Source organism: Mobula birostris, unplaced genomic scaffold, assembly GCF_030028105.1.
Source record: "Mobula birostris isolate sMobBir1 unplaced genomic scaffold, sMobBir1.hap1 scaffold_2893, whole genome shotgun sequence".
Taxonomy (NCBI): domain Eukaryota; kingdom Metazoa; phylum Chordata; class Chondrichthyes; order Myliobatiformes; family Myliobatidae; genus Mobula; species Mobula birostris.
Genome location: NW_027275952.1, coordinates 28,907 through 47,518, shown reverse-complemented (window position 1 = coordinate 47,518; position 18,612 = coordinate 28,907). Strand labels below are relative to the sequence as shown.

At 53.8% G+C, this 18,612-nt stretch overlaps 2 protein-coding genes across 2 annotated transcripts; both read right to left on the bottom strand.

The window, feature by feature from the left end:
* Nucleotides 1–349: 349 nt before the first annotated feature.
* LOC140192870 (uncharacterized) lies at nt 350–7,404 on the bottom strand (the record flags this gene model as incomplete). The annotated part of the gene is made up of 4 exons (XM_072250372.1): nt 7,392–7,404; nt 4,748–4,882; nt 2,943–3,452; nt 350–382 (listed from the first exon to the last, which is right to left on the bottom strand). Coding segments are annotated over exons 1-4 (691 nt in total), but the record flags the coding sequence as incomplete, so codon positions are not given.
* A 10,051-nt stretch (nt 7,405–17,455) lies between these two features.
* Nucleotides 17,456–17,989, bottom strand: LOC140192871 (epidermal differentiation-specific protein-like). Its single transcript, XM_072250373.1, has one exon. It carries the CDS (start codon nt 17,987–17,989, stop codon nt 17,456–17,458), a length of 534 nt encoding a protein of 177 aa, XP_072106474.1.
* Between the last annotated feature and the right edge of the window lie 623 nt (nt 17,990–18,612).

Sequence of the window (18,612 nt, the reverse complement as noted above, 5' to 3'; positions counted from 1 at the left end):
TAGGCTGTGTTGTCCACCCCCACCCCTTATCATGATCGGTTCCATCCCCCTCTCCCCAGAATAACTCCATAACCACCCACTCCCCTCCCCCGGGATCCAACCTCCTTCGTCGTCCCTCTGAACCACATCCTCCCTTCCTCAATCCGCTACCCTCTGTCAACCTCCCACTCCATCCAAATACCTCCCACCCTGCCCTCCTCTGATCCCTACCCCTCCACCCCACCATCTGCAGCCCTCGAAGGAATCGAGCGCCCTCCCATCCCTACTTCCAACTCCCTATCCTCCATATCCCCTCCATCCCCCGCCCCCATCCTCATTCCTCCCTCACATGAAAATAAACCCTCCTTACCCTCACACCTTGTCCTGATCTCCTCAGGAACTCCTGGAAAAGATTATCACAGACACAGTCTTCCGCTGAATTAAAAAGGGAGGGGTCACAGCGACGTCTGTAGAGGAGGGAGGGAGGGAGGGAGGAAGGTCACAGGGATGTCTGTAGGGGAGGGAGGGGGAGGGTCACCGGGATGTCTGTAGGCGAGGGAGGGAGGGAGGGTGGAGGGTCACAGGGATGTCTGTAGGGGAGGGAGGGAGGGTGGAGGGTCACAGGGATGTTTGTAGGCGAGGGAGGGAGGGAGGGTGGAGGGTCACAGGGATGTCTGTAGGGGGAGGAGGATCACAGGGATGTCTGTAGGGGAGGGAGGGAGGGTGGAGGATCACAGGGATGTCTGTAGGGGAGCGAGGGAGGGAGGGTGGAGGGTCACAGGGATGTCTGTAGGGGAGGAGGATCACAGGGATATCTGTAGGGGAGGGAGGGAGGGTGGAGGATCACAGGGATGTCTGTAGGGGAGGGAGGGAGGGTGGAGGGTCACAGGGATGTCTGTAAGGGAGGGAGGGTGGAGGGTCACAGGGATGTCTGTAGGGGAGGGAGGGAGGGAGGGAGGGTGGAGGGTCACAGGGATGTTTGTAGGGGAGGGAGGGTGGAGGGTCACAGGGATGACTGTAAGGGAGGTGGGGAGGGAGGGAGGGTGGAGGGTCACAGGGATGTCTGTAGGGGAAGGAGGGAGGGAGGGAGGGTGGAGGGTCACAGGGATGTCTGTAGGGGAGGGAGGAAGGGAGGGAGGGAGGGAGGGTGGAGGGTCACAGGGATGTCTGTAGGGGAATGGAGGGTGGAGGGTCACAGGGATGTCTGTATGGGAGGGAGAGAGGGTGGAGGGTCACAGAGATGTCTGTAGGGGAAGGAGGGAGGGAGGGAGGGGGGAAGGAGGGAGCGAAGGTGGAGGGTCACAGGGATGTCTGTAGGGGAGAGAGGGAGGGAGGGAAGGGGAGGGTCACAGGAATGTCTGTAGGGGAGGGAGGGAGGGTGGATGGTCACAGGGATATCTGTAGCGGAGGGAGGGAAGGAGGGTGGAGGGTCACAGGGATGTCTTTAGGGGAGGGAATGAGGGAGGAGGGTCACAGGGATGTCTGTAGGGGAGGGAATGAGGGAAGCGGGTCATCGGGATGTCTGTAGGGGAGGGAGGGAGGGAGGGTGGAGGGTCACAGGGTTGTCTCTAGGGGAGGGAGGGAGGGTCACAGGGATGTCTGTAGGGGAGGGAGGGAGGTTGGAGGGTGACAAGGATGTCTGTAGGGGAGGGAGGGTTGAGGGTCACAGTGATGTCTGTAGGGGAGGGAGGGAGGGAGGGTGGAGGGTCACAGTGATGTCTGTAGGGGTGGGAGGGAGGGTGAAGGGTCACAGGAATGTCTGTAGGGGAGGGAGGAAGGGTGGATGGTCACAGGGATGTCTATAGGGGAGGGAGGAAAGGAGGGTGGAGGGTCACAGGGATGTCTCTAGGGGAGGGAATGAGGGAGGAGGGTCATCGGGATGTCTGTAGGGGAGGGAGGGAGGGTGGAGGGTCACAGGGATGTCTCTAGGGGAGGAGGGGAGGAGGGGAGGAGGGGAGGGAGGGTCACAGGGATGTCTGTAGGGGAGGGAGGGAGGGAGGGAGGGAGGAGGGTCACAGGGATGTCTGTAGGGGAGGGAGGGAGGGTGGAGGGTCACAGGGATGTCTGTAGGGGAGGGAGGGAGGGAGGGTGGAGGGTCACAGGGATGTCTCTAGGGGAGGGAATGAGGGAGGAGGGTCACAGGGATGTCTGTAGGGGAGGGAATGAGGGAGGAGGGTCATCGGGATGTCTGTAGGGGAGGGAGGGTGGGAGGGAGGGTGGAGGGTCACAGGGATGTCTGTAGGGGAGGGAGGGAGGGAGGGAGGGAGGGTGGAGGGTCACAGGGATCTCTCTAGGGGAAGGAATGAGGGAGGAGTGTCACAGGGATGTCTGTAGGGGAGGGAATGAGGGAGGAGGGTCATCGGGATGTCTGTAGGGGAGGGAGGCTCACGGGGATGTCTGTAGGGGAGGGAGGGTCACGGGGATGTCTGTAGGGGAGGGAATGAGGGAGGAGGGTCACGGGGATGTCTGTAGGGGAGGGAATGAGGGAGCAGGGTCACAGGGATGTCTGTAGGGGAGGGAGGGAGAGTGGAGGGTCACAGGGATGTCTGTAGGGGAGGGAATGAGGGAGGAGGGTCATCGGGATGTCTGTAGGGGAGGGAGGGTCACAGGGATGTCTGTAGGGGAGGGAGGAGGGTCACAGGGATGTCTGTAGGGGAGGGAATGAGGGAGGATGGTCATCGGGATGTTTGTAGGGGAGGGAATGAGGGAGGAGGGTCATCGGGATGTCTGTAGGGGAGGGAATGAGGGAGGAGGGTCATCGGGATGTCTGTAGGGGAGGAAATGAGGGAGGAGTGTCATCGGGATGTCTGTAGGGGAGGGAGGCTCACGGGGATGTCTGTAGGGGAGGGAGGGTCACGGGGATGTCTGTAGGGGAGGTGGGGAGGGTGTGAGGCAGGGGTAGGGTACTGGGGAGGTGGGAACAAGTGAGGGTGAGTGAGAGGTACGGAGGGAGGGTTACTCACCTTCCGCAGACCCGGTGAACCTCTCCCTCATCTCCCGGATCAGCAGACGCCGAACGCTTACTCTCCCGTCCCCTAGGGCGCCGGGGGCCTGGGGACCTCTGTCCCCTTTTCCTCCCCCTCCTGCAGCCCCCTCCGGGCCCCTCCTCCTCCTCCCCGCCTCAGCTTCGCCGCTCTGCCGGAGGGGCGACGTGCCCGGCGGGGGGATGCCGGGGGGCGGCGGCGGCGGGCAGGGGGGGTGCGTGGAAGGGAGGCGGGAGCGGGAGCTCCTCCTCGGTCCTCCAGCCCCCGGGAGGGCCCGGGAGATCTGGCGGGGCCGGCGTCTCCGCCTGGGACCGGACCCCCTCCTTGGCCGGGCTGGCGGGGTAGGGCGGTGGGTCTCCGAAGTCGAGCTCTTCGTAGCCGGCATCCGTTTCCTCGCCGTCCCACCGGGCCCCCGGCGGCCTTGGGAGGCCCCTGGGGGACGGGGAGCCCGCTTCCGTGGCCGGGCTGGACAGGGCGCCGTGGAGCTCCCTTATCAGAACGGACCAGAAGGGGGGCCCCTCCGGAGAGCGCGGGTCCCGGCTCGACATCGGGAACTGCGGAGAACGGGGAGGGAGGGAGGGGAGGGGTGCAGAGAGAGGGAGGGGTGGATGGGAGAGGAGGGGTGGAGAGAGAGGGAGGGGTGGATGGGAGGGGAGGAGGGGAGGGGTGGAGAGGGAGGGGAGGCGAGGGAGGGGAGGGGGAGGAGAGTGGGTGGGGAGGAGAGAGAGGGAGGGAGGGGGTGTGGAGCGAGAGGGAGGGGAGGGAGGGAGGGTGGGGTGTGGAGCGACAGGGAGGGGAGGGAGGGAGGAGAGGGGGAGGAGGGTGGGAGGGATGGACAAGGAGGGGAGGGGGAGGACAGAGGGAGGAGATGGAGGAGGGAGGGAGAGGAGGCGAAGGGGAGGCGAGAGAGTGAGGAGAGAGGAGGAGAGGGAAGAGAGAGATGGAGGGGGTAGGGAGGGGAGGAGAGATACGAAGGGAAGAGAGGAGAGGGGGAGGGGAGGGGAGGAGAGAGAGAGGGAGGGGAATGAGTGGAGAGAGGGAGGGGGAGAGATAGGGAGAGGAGGAGAGGGAGGGAGGAGGGGGTGTAAGGGAGGAAAGAGGAGGGAAGAGGAGGAAGGGACAGGGGATAAGGTGGGGGTGGGAGAGTTTAGGTGCGGCGGGGGGGGCAGGTGGTGGTGGGGGTGAGTGAGGGAGAGGCCGAGAGGGAAAGCGGAGACGTGTGGCGGCAGAGAAGGGGTTGGGGTGGGTGGGAAGGAGGGAGGGAAGGAGTGATGGAGTGGGGAGGGTGGGTAATCAGGTGATGGGAGGGAAGGAGGGGAAGGTGGGGGGGGGGGTGAGAGAGAGAATGTGAGATCGGGTGACCCAGGTCTAAATGGCATCTCGTCCCCAAACCCTCCCCACCCCTCACCCCTCACCACCCCCCCCGGGGGAAGGTGGAGGGGACGGGGAACATGCGGGCGGCTGTGGTCGGCGTGTGACGGGTATCTCGAGGGAGACGGTGGGGTGGTGGGGGTGGGGGAGAGGGGTAAGATCAGGGGGAAGGGGTGAGAGTGGGGGGGGGAAGGCGAGAGAGAGAGGAGAGGTGGAGGGGAAGGGGCAAGACAGAGATAGAAAGAGACAGAGAGATAGAGGGAGAGAGAGGGAAAGAGACAGAGGGAAAGAGAGGGAGAGAGAGAGAGAATGTCACATTATAAGGAAGGACGAGGAAGTCGAAGAGGCGCTGTGGAGGGAGCGAGTTTCGAGGGGAGCTGTTCACCTCACTCGCAGGGAGGGGGCCGACTCACCTCGGTGGGGTCTGGGGGCTTGTCCTGGGGCCCCCGGCTTCCCGCAGACAGGGCGTCTGAGGCCCCGGCGACGAGCAGGGAGCTGTGTGCGAGAGTCCGACTCGCCAAACAGGAACCAGCCGGGGCAATGCAAATCTCCAGGACAATAGAGGCCCTGTGCGAGGGAAACAAATCCTCCCCCCTCTCTGACATTTCCCTCCTTCCCACCTCCCGCCCTGCCTCTCCACTTCCTCCCTTCCTCTCCCCTCCGATTCCTCTCTCCCTCTGTTGCCTGCATTCCCTGTCCCTCATCCCTCCCCTGCATTCCCTCTCCCTCATCCCTCCCCTGCATTCCCTCTCCCTCATCCCTCCCCTACAGACCCTGTCCCTCATCCCTCCCCTGCATTCCCTCTCCCTCATCCCTCCCTGCATTCCCTCTCCCTCATCCCTCCCCTGCATTCCCTCTCCCTCATCCCTCCCCTGCATTCCCTCTCCCTCATCCATCCCCTACAGACCCTCTCCCTCATCCCTCCCCTACAGACTCCCTCATCCCTCCCCTGCATTCCCTCTCCCTCATCCCTCCCCTGCATTCCCTGTCCCTCATCCATCCCCTACAGACCCTCTCCCTCAACCCTCCCCTACAGACTCCCTCATCCCTCCCCTACAGACCCTCTCCCTCATCCCTCCCCTGCATTCCCTCTCCCTCATCCCTCCCTGCATTCCCTCTCCCTCATCCCTCCCCTGCATTCCCTCTCCCTCATCCCTCCCCTGCATTCCCTCTCCCTCATCCCTCCCCTGCATTCCCTGTCCCTCATCCCTCCCCTGCATTCCCTCTCCCTCATCCCTCCCTGCATTCCCTCTCCCTCATCCCTCTCCTGCATTCCCTCTCCCTCATCCCTCCCCTACAGACCCTCTCCCTCAACCCTCCCCTACAGACTCCCTCATCCCTCCCCTACAGACCCTGTCCCTCATCCCTCCCCTGCATTCCCTCTCCCTCATCCCTCCCTGCATTGCCTCTCCCTCATCCCTCCCCTGCATTCCCTCTCCCTCATCCCTCCCCTACAGACCCTGTCCCTTATCCCTCCCCTACAGACCCTCTCCCTCATCCCTCCCCTACGGACCCTCTCCCTCATCCCTCCCCGACAGACCCTGTCCCTCATCCCTCCCCTACAGACCCTCTCCCTTATCCCTCCCCTGCATTCCCTCTCCCTCATCCCTCCCCTGCATTCCCTGTCCCTCATCCCTCCCCTGCATTCCCTCTCCCTCATCCCTTCCCTACAGACCCTCTCCCTCATCCCTCCCCTACATTCCCTCTCCCTCATCCCTCCCCTCTCTGCACCCCTCTGTACCGCTCACTCTCTCTCCCACCTCCCCTCTCGTTCCATCTCTCCCTGCCACCTCTTTTCACCCTCTCTCCCCCCACGGCCACCCTCCCGCCCGCTATTCCTCTCCCTCCCTCGTCTCCTCATCTCCATCTCACCTCTCTACCCGTTCCCCACCCCCCCGACCCACTCTGTCGCCGTCACCCACTCCCCTCTCCCCCTCATTCCCCGCCCTCCCCCGGCCACCCTTATCTCTCTCGACCACCCTCCCGCACACACTCAATCTCCACCCACCCCGCACCCCTCCGCACTTCCTGACGCTGCTCTCGGTTCCTCTCTGCAGCAGACCTTCACCTGCTGTTTGCTGCAGTTGGTCAGACCCCCCCCACCCCACCACTGCCAAACTTGTCAACGCCGGCTTCCTCTGACAACGGTTGTTTCCCCTTTCTGGGCTCAGAGACGCAGAGAATCGGCGACAGGATGGACGACAGCGAGACTTACATGAACGTGAAGATTGCAAAGACAGACTCGCGGTCTCCGTCCTGGGGTGAGAGGGGCGGAGGGAGGGAACTTTGCTCTGCGTTTGTCCGTGGGAGTGTCTGATGGGACGGTGCGGAGGGAGATTCACTCTGTGTCTGACCCCGGGAGTGTGTGATGGGACGGTGCGGAGGGAGATTCACTCTGTGTCTGACCCCGGGAGTGTGTGATGGGACGCTGCGGAGGGACATTCACTCTGTGTCTGACCCCGGGAGTGTGTGTGTATCTCGGCCTGAAACGTCGACTGCACTTCTTCCTAGAGATGCTGCCCGGCCTGCTGCGTTCACCAGCAACTTTGATGTGTGCAGCCTCTCCTCTTGTAGGCTTATCTACATATTGTGTCAGGAAACTTTCCTGAACACACCTAACAAACTCCACCCCACCTAAACCCCTCACGCTAGGGAAATGCCAATCGATAGCTGGGAAGTTAAAATCTCCCACTTCAACAACCCTCTTATTATTACTCCTTTCCAGAATCTGTCTCTCTATCTCCTCCCTGAGGTTCCTGTTACTATTGGGTGGTCTATAAAAAACACCCAGTAAAGTTATTGACCCCTTCCTGTTTCTAACTTGCACCCACAGAGACTCCATAGACAATCCCTCCATGTCTTCCTCCTTTTCTGCAGCCATGACACTATCTCTGATCAACAGTGCCAGTCCCCACCTCTTTTACCTCCCTCCCTGTCCTTTCTGAAACATCTAAAGCCTGGCACTTGACGTAATTATTCCTGCCCATGAGCCATCCAAGTCTCTGTAAATGGCCACGACATCATAGATTCAAGTGCTGATCCAGGCTCTAAACTCACCCGCTTTGTTCATGATACTCCTTGCATTAAAATAGACAGATCTCAAACCATCGGTCTGAGCACATCCCTTCTCTATCACCTGCCTATCCTCCCTCTCACACTGTCTACAAGCTTTCTCTGTTTGTGAGCCAACCTCCCTTTCCGCCGTCACTTCAGTTCGGTTCCCACCACCCCAGCAGCCATTCTGGTTTAAGTACTCCACAGGATGCTGCCTGGATTACGGGGTGCAAAGGGGATTCACCAGGATTCTGCCTGGATTAGAGACGGTGCAGAGATTTACCAGGATGCTGTCTGGATTAGAGAGGGTGCAGAGGAGATTCACCAGGACGCTGCCTGGATTAGAGAGGGTGCAAAGGGGATTCACCAGGATTCTGCCTGGATTAAAGAGGGTGCAGAGGAGATTCACCAGGATGCTGCCTGGATTAGAGAGGGTGCAGAGGAGATTCACCAGGATGCTGCCTGGATTAGAGAAGGTGCAGAGGGGATTCACCGGGACGCTACCTGGATTAGAGAGGGTGCAGAGGAGATTCACCGGGACGCTGCCTGGATTAGAGAGGGTGCAGAGGAGATTCACCAGGACGCTGCCTGGAAAAGAGAGGGTGCAGAGGAGATTCACCAGGATGCTGAAAGGATTAGACAGGGTGCAGAGGAGATTCACCAGGACGCTGCCTGGATTAGACAGGGTGCAGGGGAGATTCACCAGGACGCTGCCTGGATTAGAGAGGGTGCAGAGGAGATTCACCAGGATGCTGTCTGGATTAGAGAGGGTGCAGAGGAGATTCACCAGGATGCTGTTTGGATTAGAGAGGGTGCAGAGGAGATTCACCGGGACACTGCCTGGATTAGAGAGGGTGCAGAGGAGATTCACCGGGACGCTGCCTGGATTAGAGAGGGTGCAGAGGAGATTCACCGGGACGCTGCCTGGATTAGAGAGGGTGCAGAGGAGATTCACCAGGACGCTGCCTGGATTAGACAGGGTGCAGAGGAGATTCACCAGGATGCTGCCTGGATTAGAGAGGGTGCAGAGGAGATTCACCAGGACGCTGCCTGGATTAGAGAGGGTGCAGAGGAGATTCACCAGGATGCTGCCTGGATTAGACAGGGTGCAGAGGAGATTCACCAGGATGCTGCCTGGATTAGAGAGGGTGAAGAAGAGATTCACCAGGATGCTGCCTGGATTAGAGAATATGTTTTTATGAGGAGAGGTTGAGTGAGCTTGGGCTGTTCTCTTTGGAGCGAAGGAGGATGAGAGGTGACTTGATAGAGGTGTACAAGATGATAAGTGACGTAGATCGAGTGGACAGTTGAGACTTTTTCTGGAGGGAGGGTGGAAATGGCTAACACGAGGGGCATAATTTCTTGGTGATTGGACGTAAGTATAAGGGGGATATCAGAGGTGGTTTACTTTACACAGAGAGTGGTGGGTGTGTGGAACGCCCTGATGGCAGGTACATCAGAGATTTGTAAGAAACTCTCAGATAGACACCTGGATGACAGGAAAATGGAGAGAGGGTTAGATTGAGATTAGAGTAGGTTAATATTTTGGCACCACATCGAGGGTCGAAGGACCTGTACGGTATTGTAATGTTTGAACATGGAACCTGTGTTAAAAACCTCCCTCTGACATCCCCCCCACCCCACCTATACCTTCTTCCGATCACCAAGAAATTATGCCCCCCTCTTTATTAGTCATTTTCACCCTCCATCGGGAAAATGTTTCTGGCTGTCCAGCCTTAAAAATACTCCCCCTTGTATTAGACATTCCCACCCCCACCCCAGCCTATTGAGCTGGAAGGAGTACAGAGAGAGATTTTGGAGGGTGCTGCCGGCTCTCGAGGGCGAGAGTTACAGTAAGGGGGATAGGTAGCGTAGGACTTTGATCCTTGGAGGGTAGACGACCGAGAGATGACTTTGCAGGTGCATAATAAATTATGAGCGCCATAGTGAAGCTGGACAGGGATCTTCCAAAGGGAGCACAGTTTTCAGGAGAGAAGGGGCAAGGTCTAAAAAGGGACTCGAGGGAGATGGTTTTCACACAGAGGATGGAGAGAATACGGAATAGACCGAGCTGCTGGAGGAAGAATCCTGTGCAGGTAGATTAACAGCATTCAAAAGGCCTTTCCATGGACGGGGATTTAAGGATTAAAGATGACCTTTGTCACAAGTACGTCAACCGGAGAGTGAGATGTGTCGCTGGCGTCAGTGAGGATTGTGCAGACAAGGCATAGCATGGCTACGAGTTGTGGCAAAGATCATCTTTAATCTTTGAACCTCTCCCCATCGAAAGGCTTTTGGACTGTGAGAGGAAACTGGAGTGCACGCGGGAGGTCGCGTGGCCGGGGGGAGGGGTGGGGAGCACTCAAGCTCCTTACTGACAGCAGGGGGAATGAAACCTCGATCGGTGATTGCTGGCCACAGGAAATGTTGTCATGGACCAGCTGGGCCATCTTGTATGACCAAGTCCCTTTGCTTCGTTTCACAGAGAAGGATCCCACAGCGACTTGAAAAGGACTTTTCTCCACAAGCGTTAAGAACAATGTTTCAGTAACTTGTAATCACTCAAAATAAATAAATTTCTTAATCCATCGGTGTCATGGTGTATCTGCAGACCCAAGCACGGGATCACACAGAGACCCGGAAGGGTTAAACAAAAATAGGAATTTTATTACCCAGAGAGACAAATAAGTTCTTGGATAACAAGGTCTAAGGCATTTAACAAGGTTCCACATGGTAGGCTTATTCAGAAAGTCAGAAGGCATGGGATCCAGGGAAGTTTGGCCAGGTGGATTCAGAATTGTCTTGCCTGCCGAAGGCAGAGGGTGGTGGTGGAGGGAGTACATTTAGACTGGAGGAATGTGACTAGTGGTGTCCCACAAGGATCTGGTCTGGGACCTCTACTTTTCGTGATTTTTATTAACGACCTGGATGTGGGGGTAGAAGGGTGTGTTGGCAAGTTTGCAGACGACACAAAGGTTGGTGCTGTTGTAGATAGTGTAGAGGATTGTCGAAGATTGCAGAGAGGCATCGACAGGATGCAGAAGTGGGCTGAGAAATGGCAGATGGTGTTCAACCCGGAGAAGTGTGAGGTGGTACACTCTGGAAGGACAAACTCCAGGGCAGAGTACAAAGTAAATGGCAGGATACTTGGTAGTGTGGAGGAGCAGAGGGATCTCGTGGTACATGTCCACAGATCCCTGAAAGTTGCCTCACAGGTGGATAGGGTAGTTAAGAAAGCTTATGGGGTGTTAGCTTTCATAAGTCGAGGGATAGAGTTTAAGAGTTGCGATGTAATGATGCAGCTCTATAAAACTCTGGTTAGGCCACACTTGGAGTTCTGTGTCCAGTTCTGGTCACCTCACTATAGGAAGGATGTGGAAGCATTGGAAAGGGTACAGAGGAGATTTACCAGGATGCTGCCTGGTTTAGAGAGTATGCATTATGATCAGAGATTAAGGGAGCTAGGGTTTTACTCTCTGGAGAGGAGGAGGATGAGAGGAGACATGATAGAGGTGTACAAGATAATAAGAGGAATAGATAGAGTGGATAGCCAGCGCCTCTTCCCCAGGGCACCACTGCTCAATACAAGAGGACATGGCTTTAAGGTAAGGGGTGGGAAGTTCAAGGGGGATATTAGAGGAAGGTTTTTTACTCAGAGAGTGGTTGGTGCGTGGAATGCACTGCCTGAGTCAGTGGTGGAGGCAGATACACTAGTGAAGTTTAAGAGACTACTAGACAGGTATATGGAGGAATTTAAGATGGGGGGTCATATGGGAAGCAGGGTTTGAGGGTCGGCACAACAATGTGGTCCAAAGGGCCTGTACTGTGCTCTACTATTCTATGTTCTATGACTCGACATTACTGACGTTACTACTGCTGAGGTCTATCTAAGTCTCTCTGCAGTCTCTCTGTTTCCTTAACACCACCCGCTCCTCCACCTATCTTTGCATCATTGGCAAATTTAGCCACAAATCCATTAATACCATTGTCCAAACAATTGACATATGTTGTGAAAAGCAGCGGTCCCAATACCGACCCCCTGTGGAACTCCGCTGGTAACCGGCAGCCAGCCAGAACAGGATCGCTTGATTCCCACTCTCTGTTTTCTGCCGACCAGCCATGCTCCACCCACTCTAGTAACTTCCCTGTAATTCCATGGGTTCTTACCTTGCTAAGCAGCCTCGTGTGCGGCACCTTGTTAAAAGCCTTCTGAAAATCCAAGTACACCACATCTACTACATCTCCTTTGTCTACCCTGCTTGTAATTTCCTCAAAGAATTGCAGTCGGTTTGTCAGGCAGGATTTTCCTTTCTGGAAACCATGCTGGCTTTGACCTATCTTGTCCTGTGCCTCCAGGTACGCCATAATCTCATCCCTAACAATCGATTCCAACAACTTCCCAAACGCTGATGTCAGACTAACAGATCTATAGTTTCCTTTCTGCTGACTCCCACCCTTCTTAAATAGCAGAGTAACATTTGCAACTTTCCACTCATCCAGTACAATGCCAGAATCTATTGATTCTTGAAATATCATTGTTAATGCCTCCCCAATCTCTCCAGCTACTTCCTTCAGAACCCGAGGGTGCATTCCATCAGGTCCAGGAGATTTATCCACCCTCAGACCATTAAGCTTCCTGAGCACCTTTTCAGTCGTAATTTTCACTGCACAAACTTCACTTCCCTGACGCTCTTGAATGTCCGGTATACTGCAGATGTCTTCCACTGTGAAGACTGATGAAAAATATGCATTCAGTTCCTCTACACGAGGAATTCTGCAGATGCTGGAAATTCAAGCAACACACATCAAAGTTGCTGGTGAACGCAGCAGGCCAGGCAGCATCTCTAGGAAGAGGTACAGTCGAGTTTTCGGGCCGAGACCCTTCGTCAGGACGAACTGAAGGAAGAGTTAGTAAGAGATTTGAAAGTGGGAGAGGGAGGGGGAGATCCGAAATAATAGGAGAAGACAGGAGGGGGAGGGATGAAGCCAAGAGTTGGACAGGTGATTGGCAAAAGGGATACGAGAGGATCATGGGACAGGAGGCCCAGGGAGAAGGAAAAGGGGGAGGGGGAGACCCAGAGGATGGACAAGGGGTATAGTCAGAGGGACAGAGGGAGAAAAAAGAGAGAGAGAGATAGAATGTGTGTATATAAATAAATAACGGATGGGGTACGAGGGGGAGGTGGGGCATTAGCAGAAGTTAGAGAAGTCAATGTTCATGCCATCAGGTTAGAGGCTACCCAGATGGAATATAAGGTGTTGTTCCTCCAACCTGAGTGTGGCTTCATCTTTACAGTACAGACCTCCTCTACTTGTAATTTACTTATTTTCTTTTATTGTAGTTTTCTAGTAATGTACTTATTTATTTTATCATTATAGTAATTTTTAAAAATACTTTGCACAATACTGCTGTCACAAAACAACAAATTTCATATTGGACAGGACAATGATGATGAATCTAATTTTAATTCTAGAGTTTGCAGTGCACAATTACACAAAGACTGATAGAGTGAGACACACAGAGACACAGAGACACAGAGACAGAGACACAGAGACACTCATAGAGACACAAGAGAGATAGAGATACTCAGAAAGACAGGGAGACAATCAGAGTGACACAAAGACACTCAGAGAAAGACACACACAGCAAACGACACATGGACAGCAAGATGGGGAGACACATTAGGGTTAGAGAGACACAAAGACAGAGAGACATGGAGACACTCAGAGAGACACAGAGACACAGCAAAAGACGGAGAGAGACACTCACACACAGTGGGAGACAGAGTGGGACATACAGGTGGGAAGATGTAGTCTCTCTCTACTTCAGAGTCACCAGTCCTCTCTCACATTAACAATTTCCCTTCAAGCACACAGCGTATGGGTTCCAACATATTAACACACACACACACAGTCTCTCTCTCTCTCTCTCTCAGAAACATACACACCACCCCTCCTTGCTCTCCCACATCCCTACGCAATGTCAAATACTGCTTCCATTAGGTGCTTTGCTGTGTTGGAATCAGTTGGTTTTGAGTTCAACTAATAAAGTTTGCATTAGGACGAAAATTGAAGTTACCAACATTTTTAAGGCTTATATTTTCACAACCTGTGGTGTGTGTCTCCACCTGCTGGTAGGAAAGTGGTATAGCAGACACTACGGTTATATGACACGCACGCTGTTTTAATTCTCCTTTTGCCTGTCCCAGGGATGTGGCCTTACCTCAGAGTCAGAGTGCCAGTCTGTACAAGTCACTATCTTGTCTTTGTCTGAGGTTTCACATCATCTGCACCCGTTCCTTTGCTTAAACTTTAAAATGCACGACCACAAGGCACCTCATTCTTGAACTCCAAAGAGAGCCCAGGGATCAAATGAAGTTCAGGAAGGGCGCGAGAGGTTTATCTCGGCCGGATTGGTGTCGGTGAAGGAGGGGTTAAACCCGGTTCCAGTACGGATCTGGAGAGACACTGGAGTTTGTCAGTCATTGATCTTAAAGAGTGTATTAGACTTTAGTTCAGAGACCCAGACTAGGGAGGTCAGGGTGATAAAAGGCATTGGGAAAGGAACTGAAGCAGTACCTTTGCACCAGATACACCTAAAAAGCAACTTGGTCTCCGGACCGGTCACGACAGGGGTGAGGCCCGAATTACCGATGGAAGACGTGGAGGTCTTACTCGGTAATGGCCTCGCCGGCGGAGAGGTGTACCCAGCAGTAAGATTGACAAGCCAGCCTGCCAGGACTGAAGACCCGCCCATGGACTCACAGGTTCATCCCGTTTGCGCCGTGAATGGGCGCATGTCCAGAAAGGCTGCCGAAGTGAATATAGATTTAGCTGAGACGTTTCTACCAGCCTTGTACCAGGTGGGGTTAGAAAGTGAGAAGAGGGGGCGTAGTGAAACGGAAGTTGAGGTAGACTTATCATTAGCAAGGAAGGAGATTATACTGGCACAGGAGCGAGACGAGGAGCTGATGGTCTTGACGGAGACAGCTCTCTCCGAAGCAGAATTGAAAAGGGAGCCAGTGGGCTATTATGTGAAGGAGGGAGTGCTAATGAGGAAATGGAGACCAAGTACCGTGCCCGCAGATGAGGAATGGGGGGGGGGTGATAATGCCGAAAATTTATGGGGCTGAGATTCTTAACCTGGCCCACAAGATACCCCTCGGTGGACACTTTGGGTGAGGAAAACAGTCAAAGAGTTTGACTGGCCGCACGGGAGGAAGGATGCTATTGACTAGTATAGACGTGAACTAACACAGTTACAGGCTATTGATATGTTAACAGCTTGCCACAGACCTAGTCGGTGTTGTCAGGAAAATTAATGAGGCTAGGGTGCCACCTGATAAGGGGAAAACCCATTTTGGAAAGATAAGCATGGTGCCGACCAGATGGGGAAGTCTATTGTTTTGGCCAGCTTTGCTGATAAGGTCTCTCCCTTAACCCCCGAACAGAGCGAGCCGCTGAAGAAGGTAATTAACTGGCACGTACACGTTTGTCCGGATGTCCCGGGGCGATGCCAAGAGACGGTGCATGGTGTTGTGGTCACATCAGGTCAGCCTAGTAAGCAGCACCCCTATCGGATGATTAATTCAGTGACAAAAGGGCGAAAGAACGCAGAAGCGTGTATTGACGATTTAGTGGTCTGGAGTGACACGTGGAAGGAGCACATTGTGGCAGTAGAGAAACTGTTTAAACGGCTGTTTGAAGCCAGCCTGACAGTGAACCTCGCAAAAAGTGAATTCGACCACGCGAAGGTCACTTATCTGGGATTTGTGGTGGGACAGGGGCAGCTGGCTCCGATGCAGGTTAAGGTGCGGGCTGTCTCCGAAGTCCCCACCCCGACAGACAAGAGAGTCCTGAGAAGGTTCTTGGGGATGGTGGGGTACTATCGGAAGTTTTGCAAAAACTTTGTGGATATTACCCTCCCTCTTACTAAGCTCTTGCCAAAGAATGCTAAGTTTGTGTGGGACGACCTGTGTTATATTCGTCCGGGACGGAAACCACTGAGAATTTACACTGATCACAACCCATTAGTGTTTTTGGCCACTATGAAGGATAAAAACGAAAGGTTGCTAAATTGGAGCCTGGTCTTAGAGGATATTAAAATAACACATATAAAAGGCACGGAAAATGTAATTGCTGACTGCCTGTCAAGGTGTTGACAACTTAAAGTTCTCTGTATTAGCCGAATAGCTGATGACCCTGTATATTAGTATGTACCTAATAATGTATTCATGCCTATAATTTTCACCCCGGTAAAAATTCTTTAAAGGATAGGGGTGTGACGAAAAACCAAGTTGTCAGAAGATTGATGCTAATGAGAGAGAGATAAGTGAGACAATGAAGAAACATTCAAAATGCTAATAAGAGAGAAGAGAGAGATTAACGAGAAAGAAACACATTTCAGAATATTGACAGACCGGTTGCTTTGATTCTGAACTGTTTGAAGCTTGATGGACAGGCGATACCCCAGCAGGGGGATAAAAAGGAACAGGTTTGCTAAGGCACGACAGACCCCACGAGATCACGAGATAACGAGACCCTGGAAGAGCGGTGTGCCCCCACAAATGGTGGGAGTTGGAGGTCTGGTTCGAGGGAACCGACCATAGACTGACAGGGTGACAAGGGACGATCGGCGGGAAACTGGTGTGTGTGTCCGCCCTTGCCTGGGTGCCGGGTTCACCGCAGATTTGCATCTCTCTCTCTCTCTCCCCAACGGCACAACAGCGATTACTGCGAACTGTACTGAGCTGAACTGAACTCTGCGTCACTTGAGACTGATCATTTTACCCCTGGACTGCGATAGAGATTGGTTGATTCCTATTACCCTAGTTCTGTGCACATGTGTGTTTTATCATTGCTAACCTGTTGCATTTATATCCTTACGATTAGAGTACCGTGTTACTTATTTCTTTAATAAAACTTTATCAATTTCCGGTAATCCAGACTCCAACTAGTGGTCCATTTCTGCCGGTTTGGCAACCCAGTTACGGGGTACGTAACAAGTGATACTGCATCTTGTTCCGATTCTTTTTTAGTTTGGCACCACATCCCGGACCTGACCCAGCACACTTTGGTGCTCTGTCTACGCCGTCAGCAGCAGAAACACAGGCAGTCAGGGTTCCTCAAGCCTGACTTTCATCCATTCAATTCAATCCTCAACAGTTTCGGCAGAAGACCCACCGTGGAAGCAGATGGCTCACTCCCGCTACAAGGGGCATTGATATGTAAGCAATACATTTCAATTACTGTCAATCTCAGAAAGTGAATAAGTAAAGAGATGACTGAGAAGGGAGATAACAGTCTCGGATTAAATGGATTTGGGGTGGTGGGGGCAGCAGATATAGCATTGCCGGACAACGATTGGGAGGGCACGGTAGCTTAGCAGTTAGTGAAACGCTATTTCATGACCAGCGTCACACGTTCAATTCCCGCCGACTTCTGTAAGTTTCCCCAACGACCATCTGGATTTCTCCCTTAATAGCAAAGACCTGTGGGGTTAATAAGTTAATTGGTCACGGGGATGTAATTTGACGGCGCGGGCCGGTTGGATCTTTTGCCGTGTTGTATTTCTCAATACAGATAATTTATAGAATTACTGATATTCATTTAAAGAATTTTTGGAAACATCGTAATTAAGCCCCCACTGAATTCAGTCTTCCCACTTTTCCCACCTCCCCCATATCCCACAAACTCACCGACCTCACCCACCCTTGACAAGTGCCTTTCAAAAGCAAAAATGCTCGGATACAGGAAATCTGAAAATAAGCATCGGGTTCGGCCACATCTCTGGAGAAATGGCCATTCATTACCAGCGTCACTGACTCCCAACGTTCCCGCGCTCCAAGACACCACCCTCGCTTAAACACGCACCGCATTCCCCAGTGACATGTCGACAGCTTAACTGAAGAAAGAATTGGACAATGAGATCGACAGAAGGTTATAGGTATTTATGAAGTATTTTATTTGTTTACTTAAGCAACAACAAAGCAATGGCCTGGATCCATCCAACCAGACGCTGGGGTTTGGGAGCTCCGGCTGAAAGCGGGACACCAGCACGGGGCAGCTCACAACTCGACGTCGCTCTTCAGCAAGGGCTTGACTGAGGACAGCTTGTCATTCCAGTTGAAAGCGCAATAGTTGGGCCATTCGTTACCCTCGAAAGTGATGCGTCGCTCACCGCATAGGTTGGCGTGCTGGAACAGAATCCACACGCCTGCCTTCACCTTATGGGAAGAGATGAGGTTTACGAAGCCGGCTCTCCTCAGATCATTCGTCGTTTCCCTAATGCTGCGGCTTAGGCCGTAAAAGTTGACGTCCTCGTACAGAACGATCTCCGGGTTCTTCAAATCCTCCTTCACCAGCCGCAAAGAGAGAATTTTCTGATCCAGATCGCCCAGACTTGCGTGGTCTCCGGGACCGAGCACCTTGAACGCCCCCGTGAAGTTTTCGCAGGCGTACGCCACCCAGTGCTGGCCGATTACTCTGATCGAGCGGGCAGTATTACCGAAGTTCTGAACATTAAGGTCGGGAACGTTGTGCACAAAGTCCTTGTCCTTCCCGGTAAAGTCAGGGTTTTCGTAGAGGGTGATTTTACTCATCTTGATACAGCGGTGAGTGCCGTCCACGAGTTTACAAAGCGAGAGTTGTTCCCCAGGTTAAATCTGCTCAGTGTTCGGTCAAACGACCAACAACAGCCATCAGCCAATCACGCTTTAGAGGAGCGGCCCCCTTTGGGAGGGGCCACGTCTGAGAGGCAAAGTTGTTGTTTCGAAGGGTTGTTGAAACTTGGGTGATATCCAATTCCTGTAGCTGGATTGTCAGGGCGGTGCGAGATCAAGGAATTCGGGCAGACTGCTGGAGGTGGGGCTGATCCTTAAGAAGATGTGGACTGCTCAGAACATCAGCGACCAGAGTTTTAACGAGATGCTGGGGTTCCACCGAAGATGCAGGGAGGCGGATTTGTCTGACCAAAGGGGAAAGGGTGAGGGAGACAGACAATGCAGAGTTCTCCCGTGTCCGTTTCACTTAGCAACAACGCTTCCCCCTTGGGTACTGCTGAGGTTGGGTGGTAACCTGTGAGGGAAAAAGAACAACATATTGTGTTCAGTGAAATTGAGGTTATGACCAGCTCTGAGGTTAGCGGGGAAGGCGCAGGTCAGGAAGGGGTTGGGGGAGAAAAGACATTCTGTAGCCGCACGAGAGATGGCAAGTTGAAGTTTCC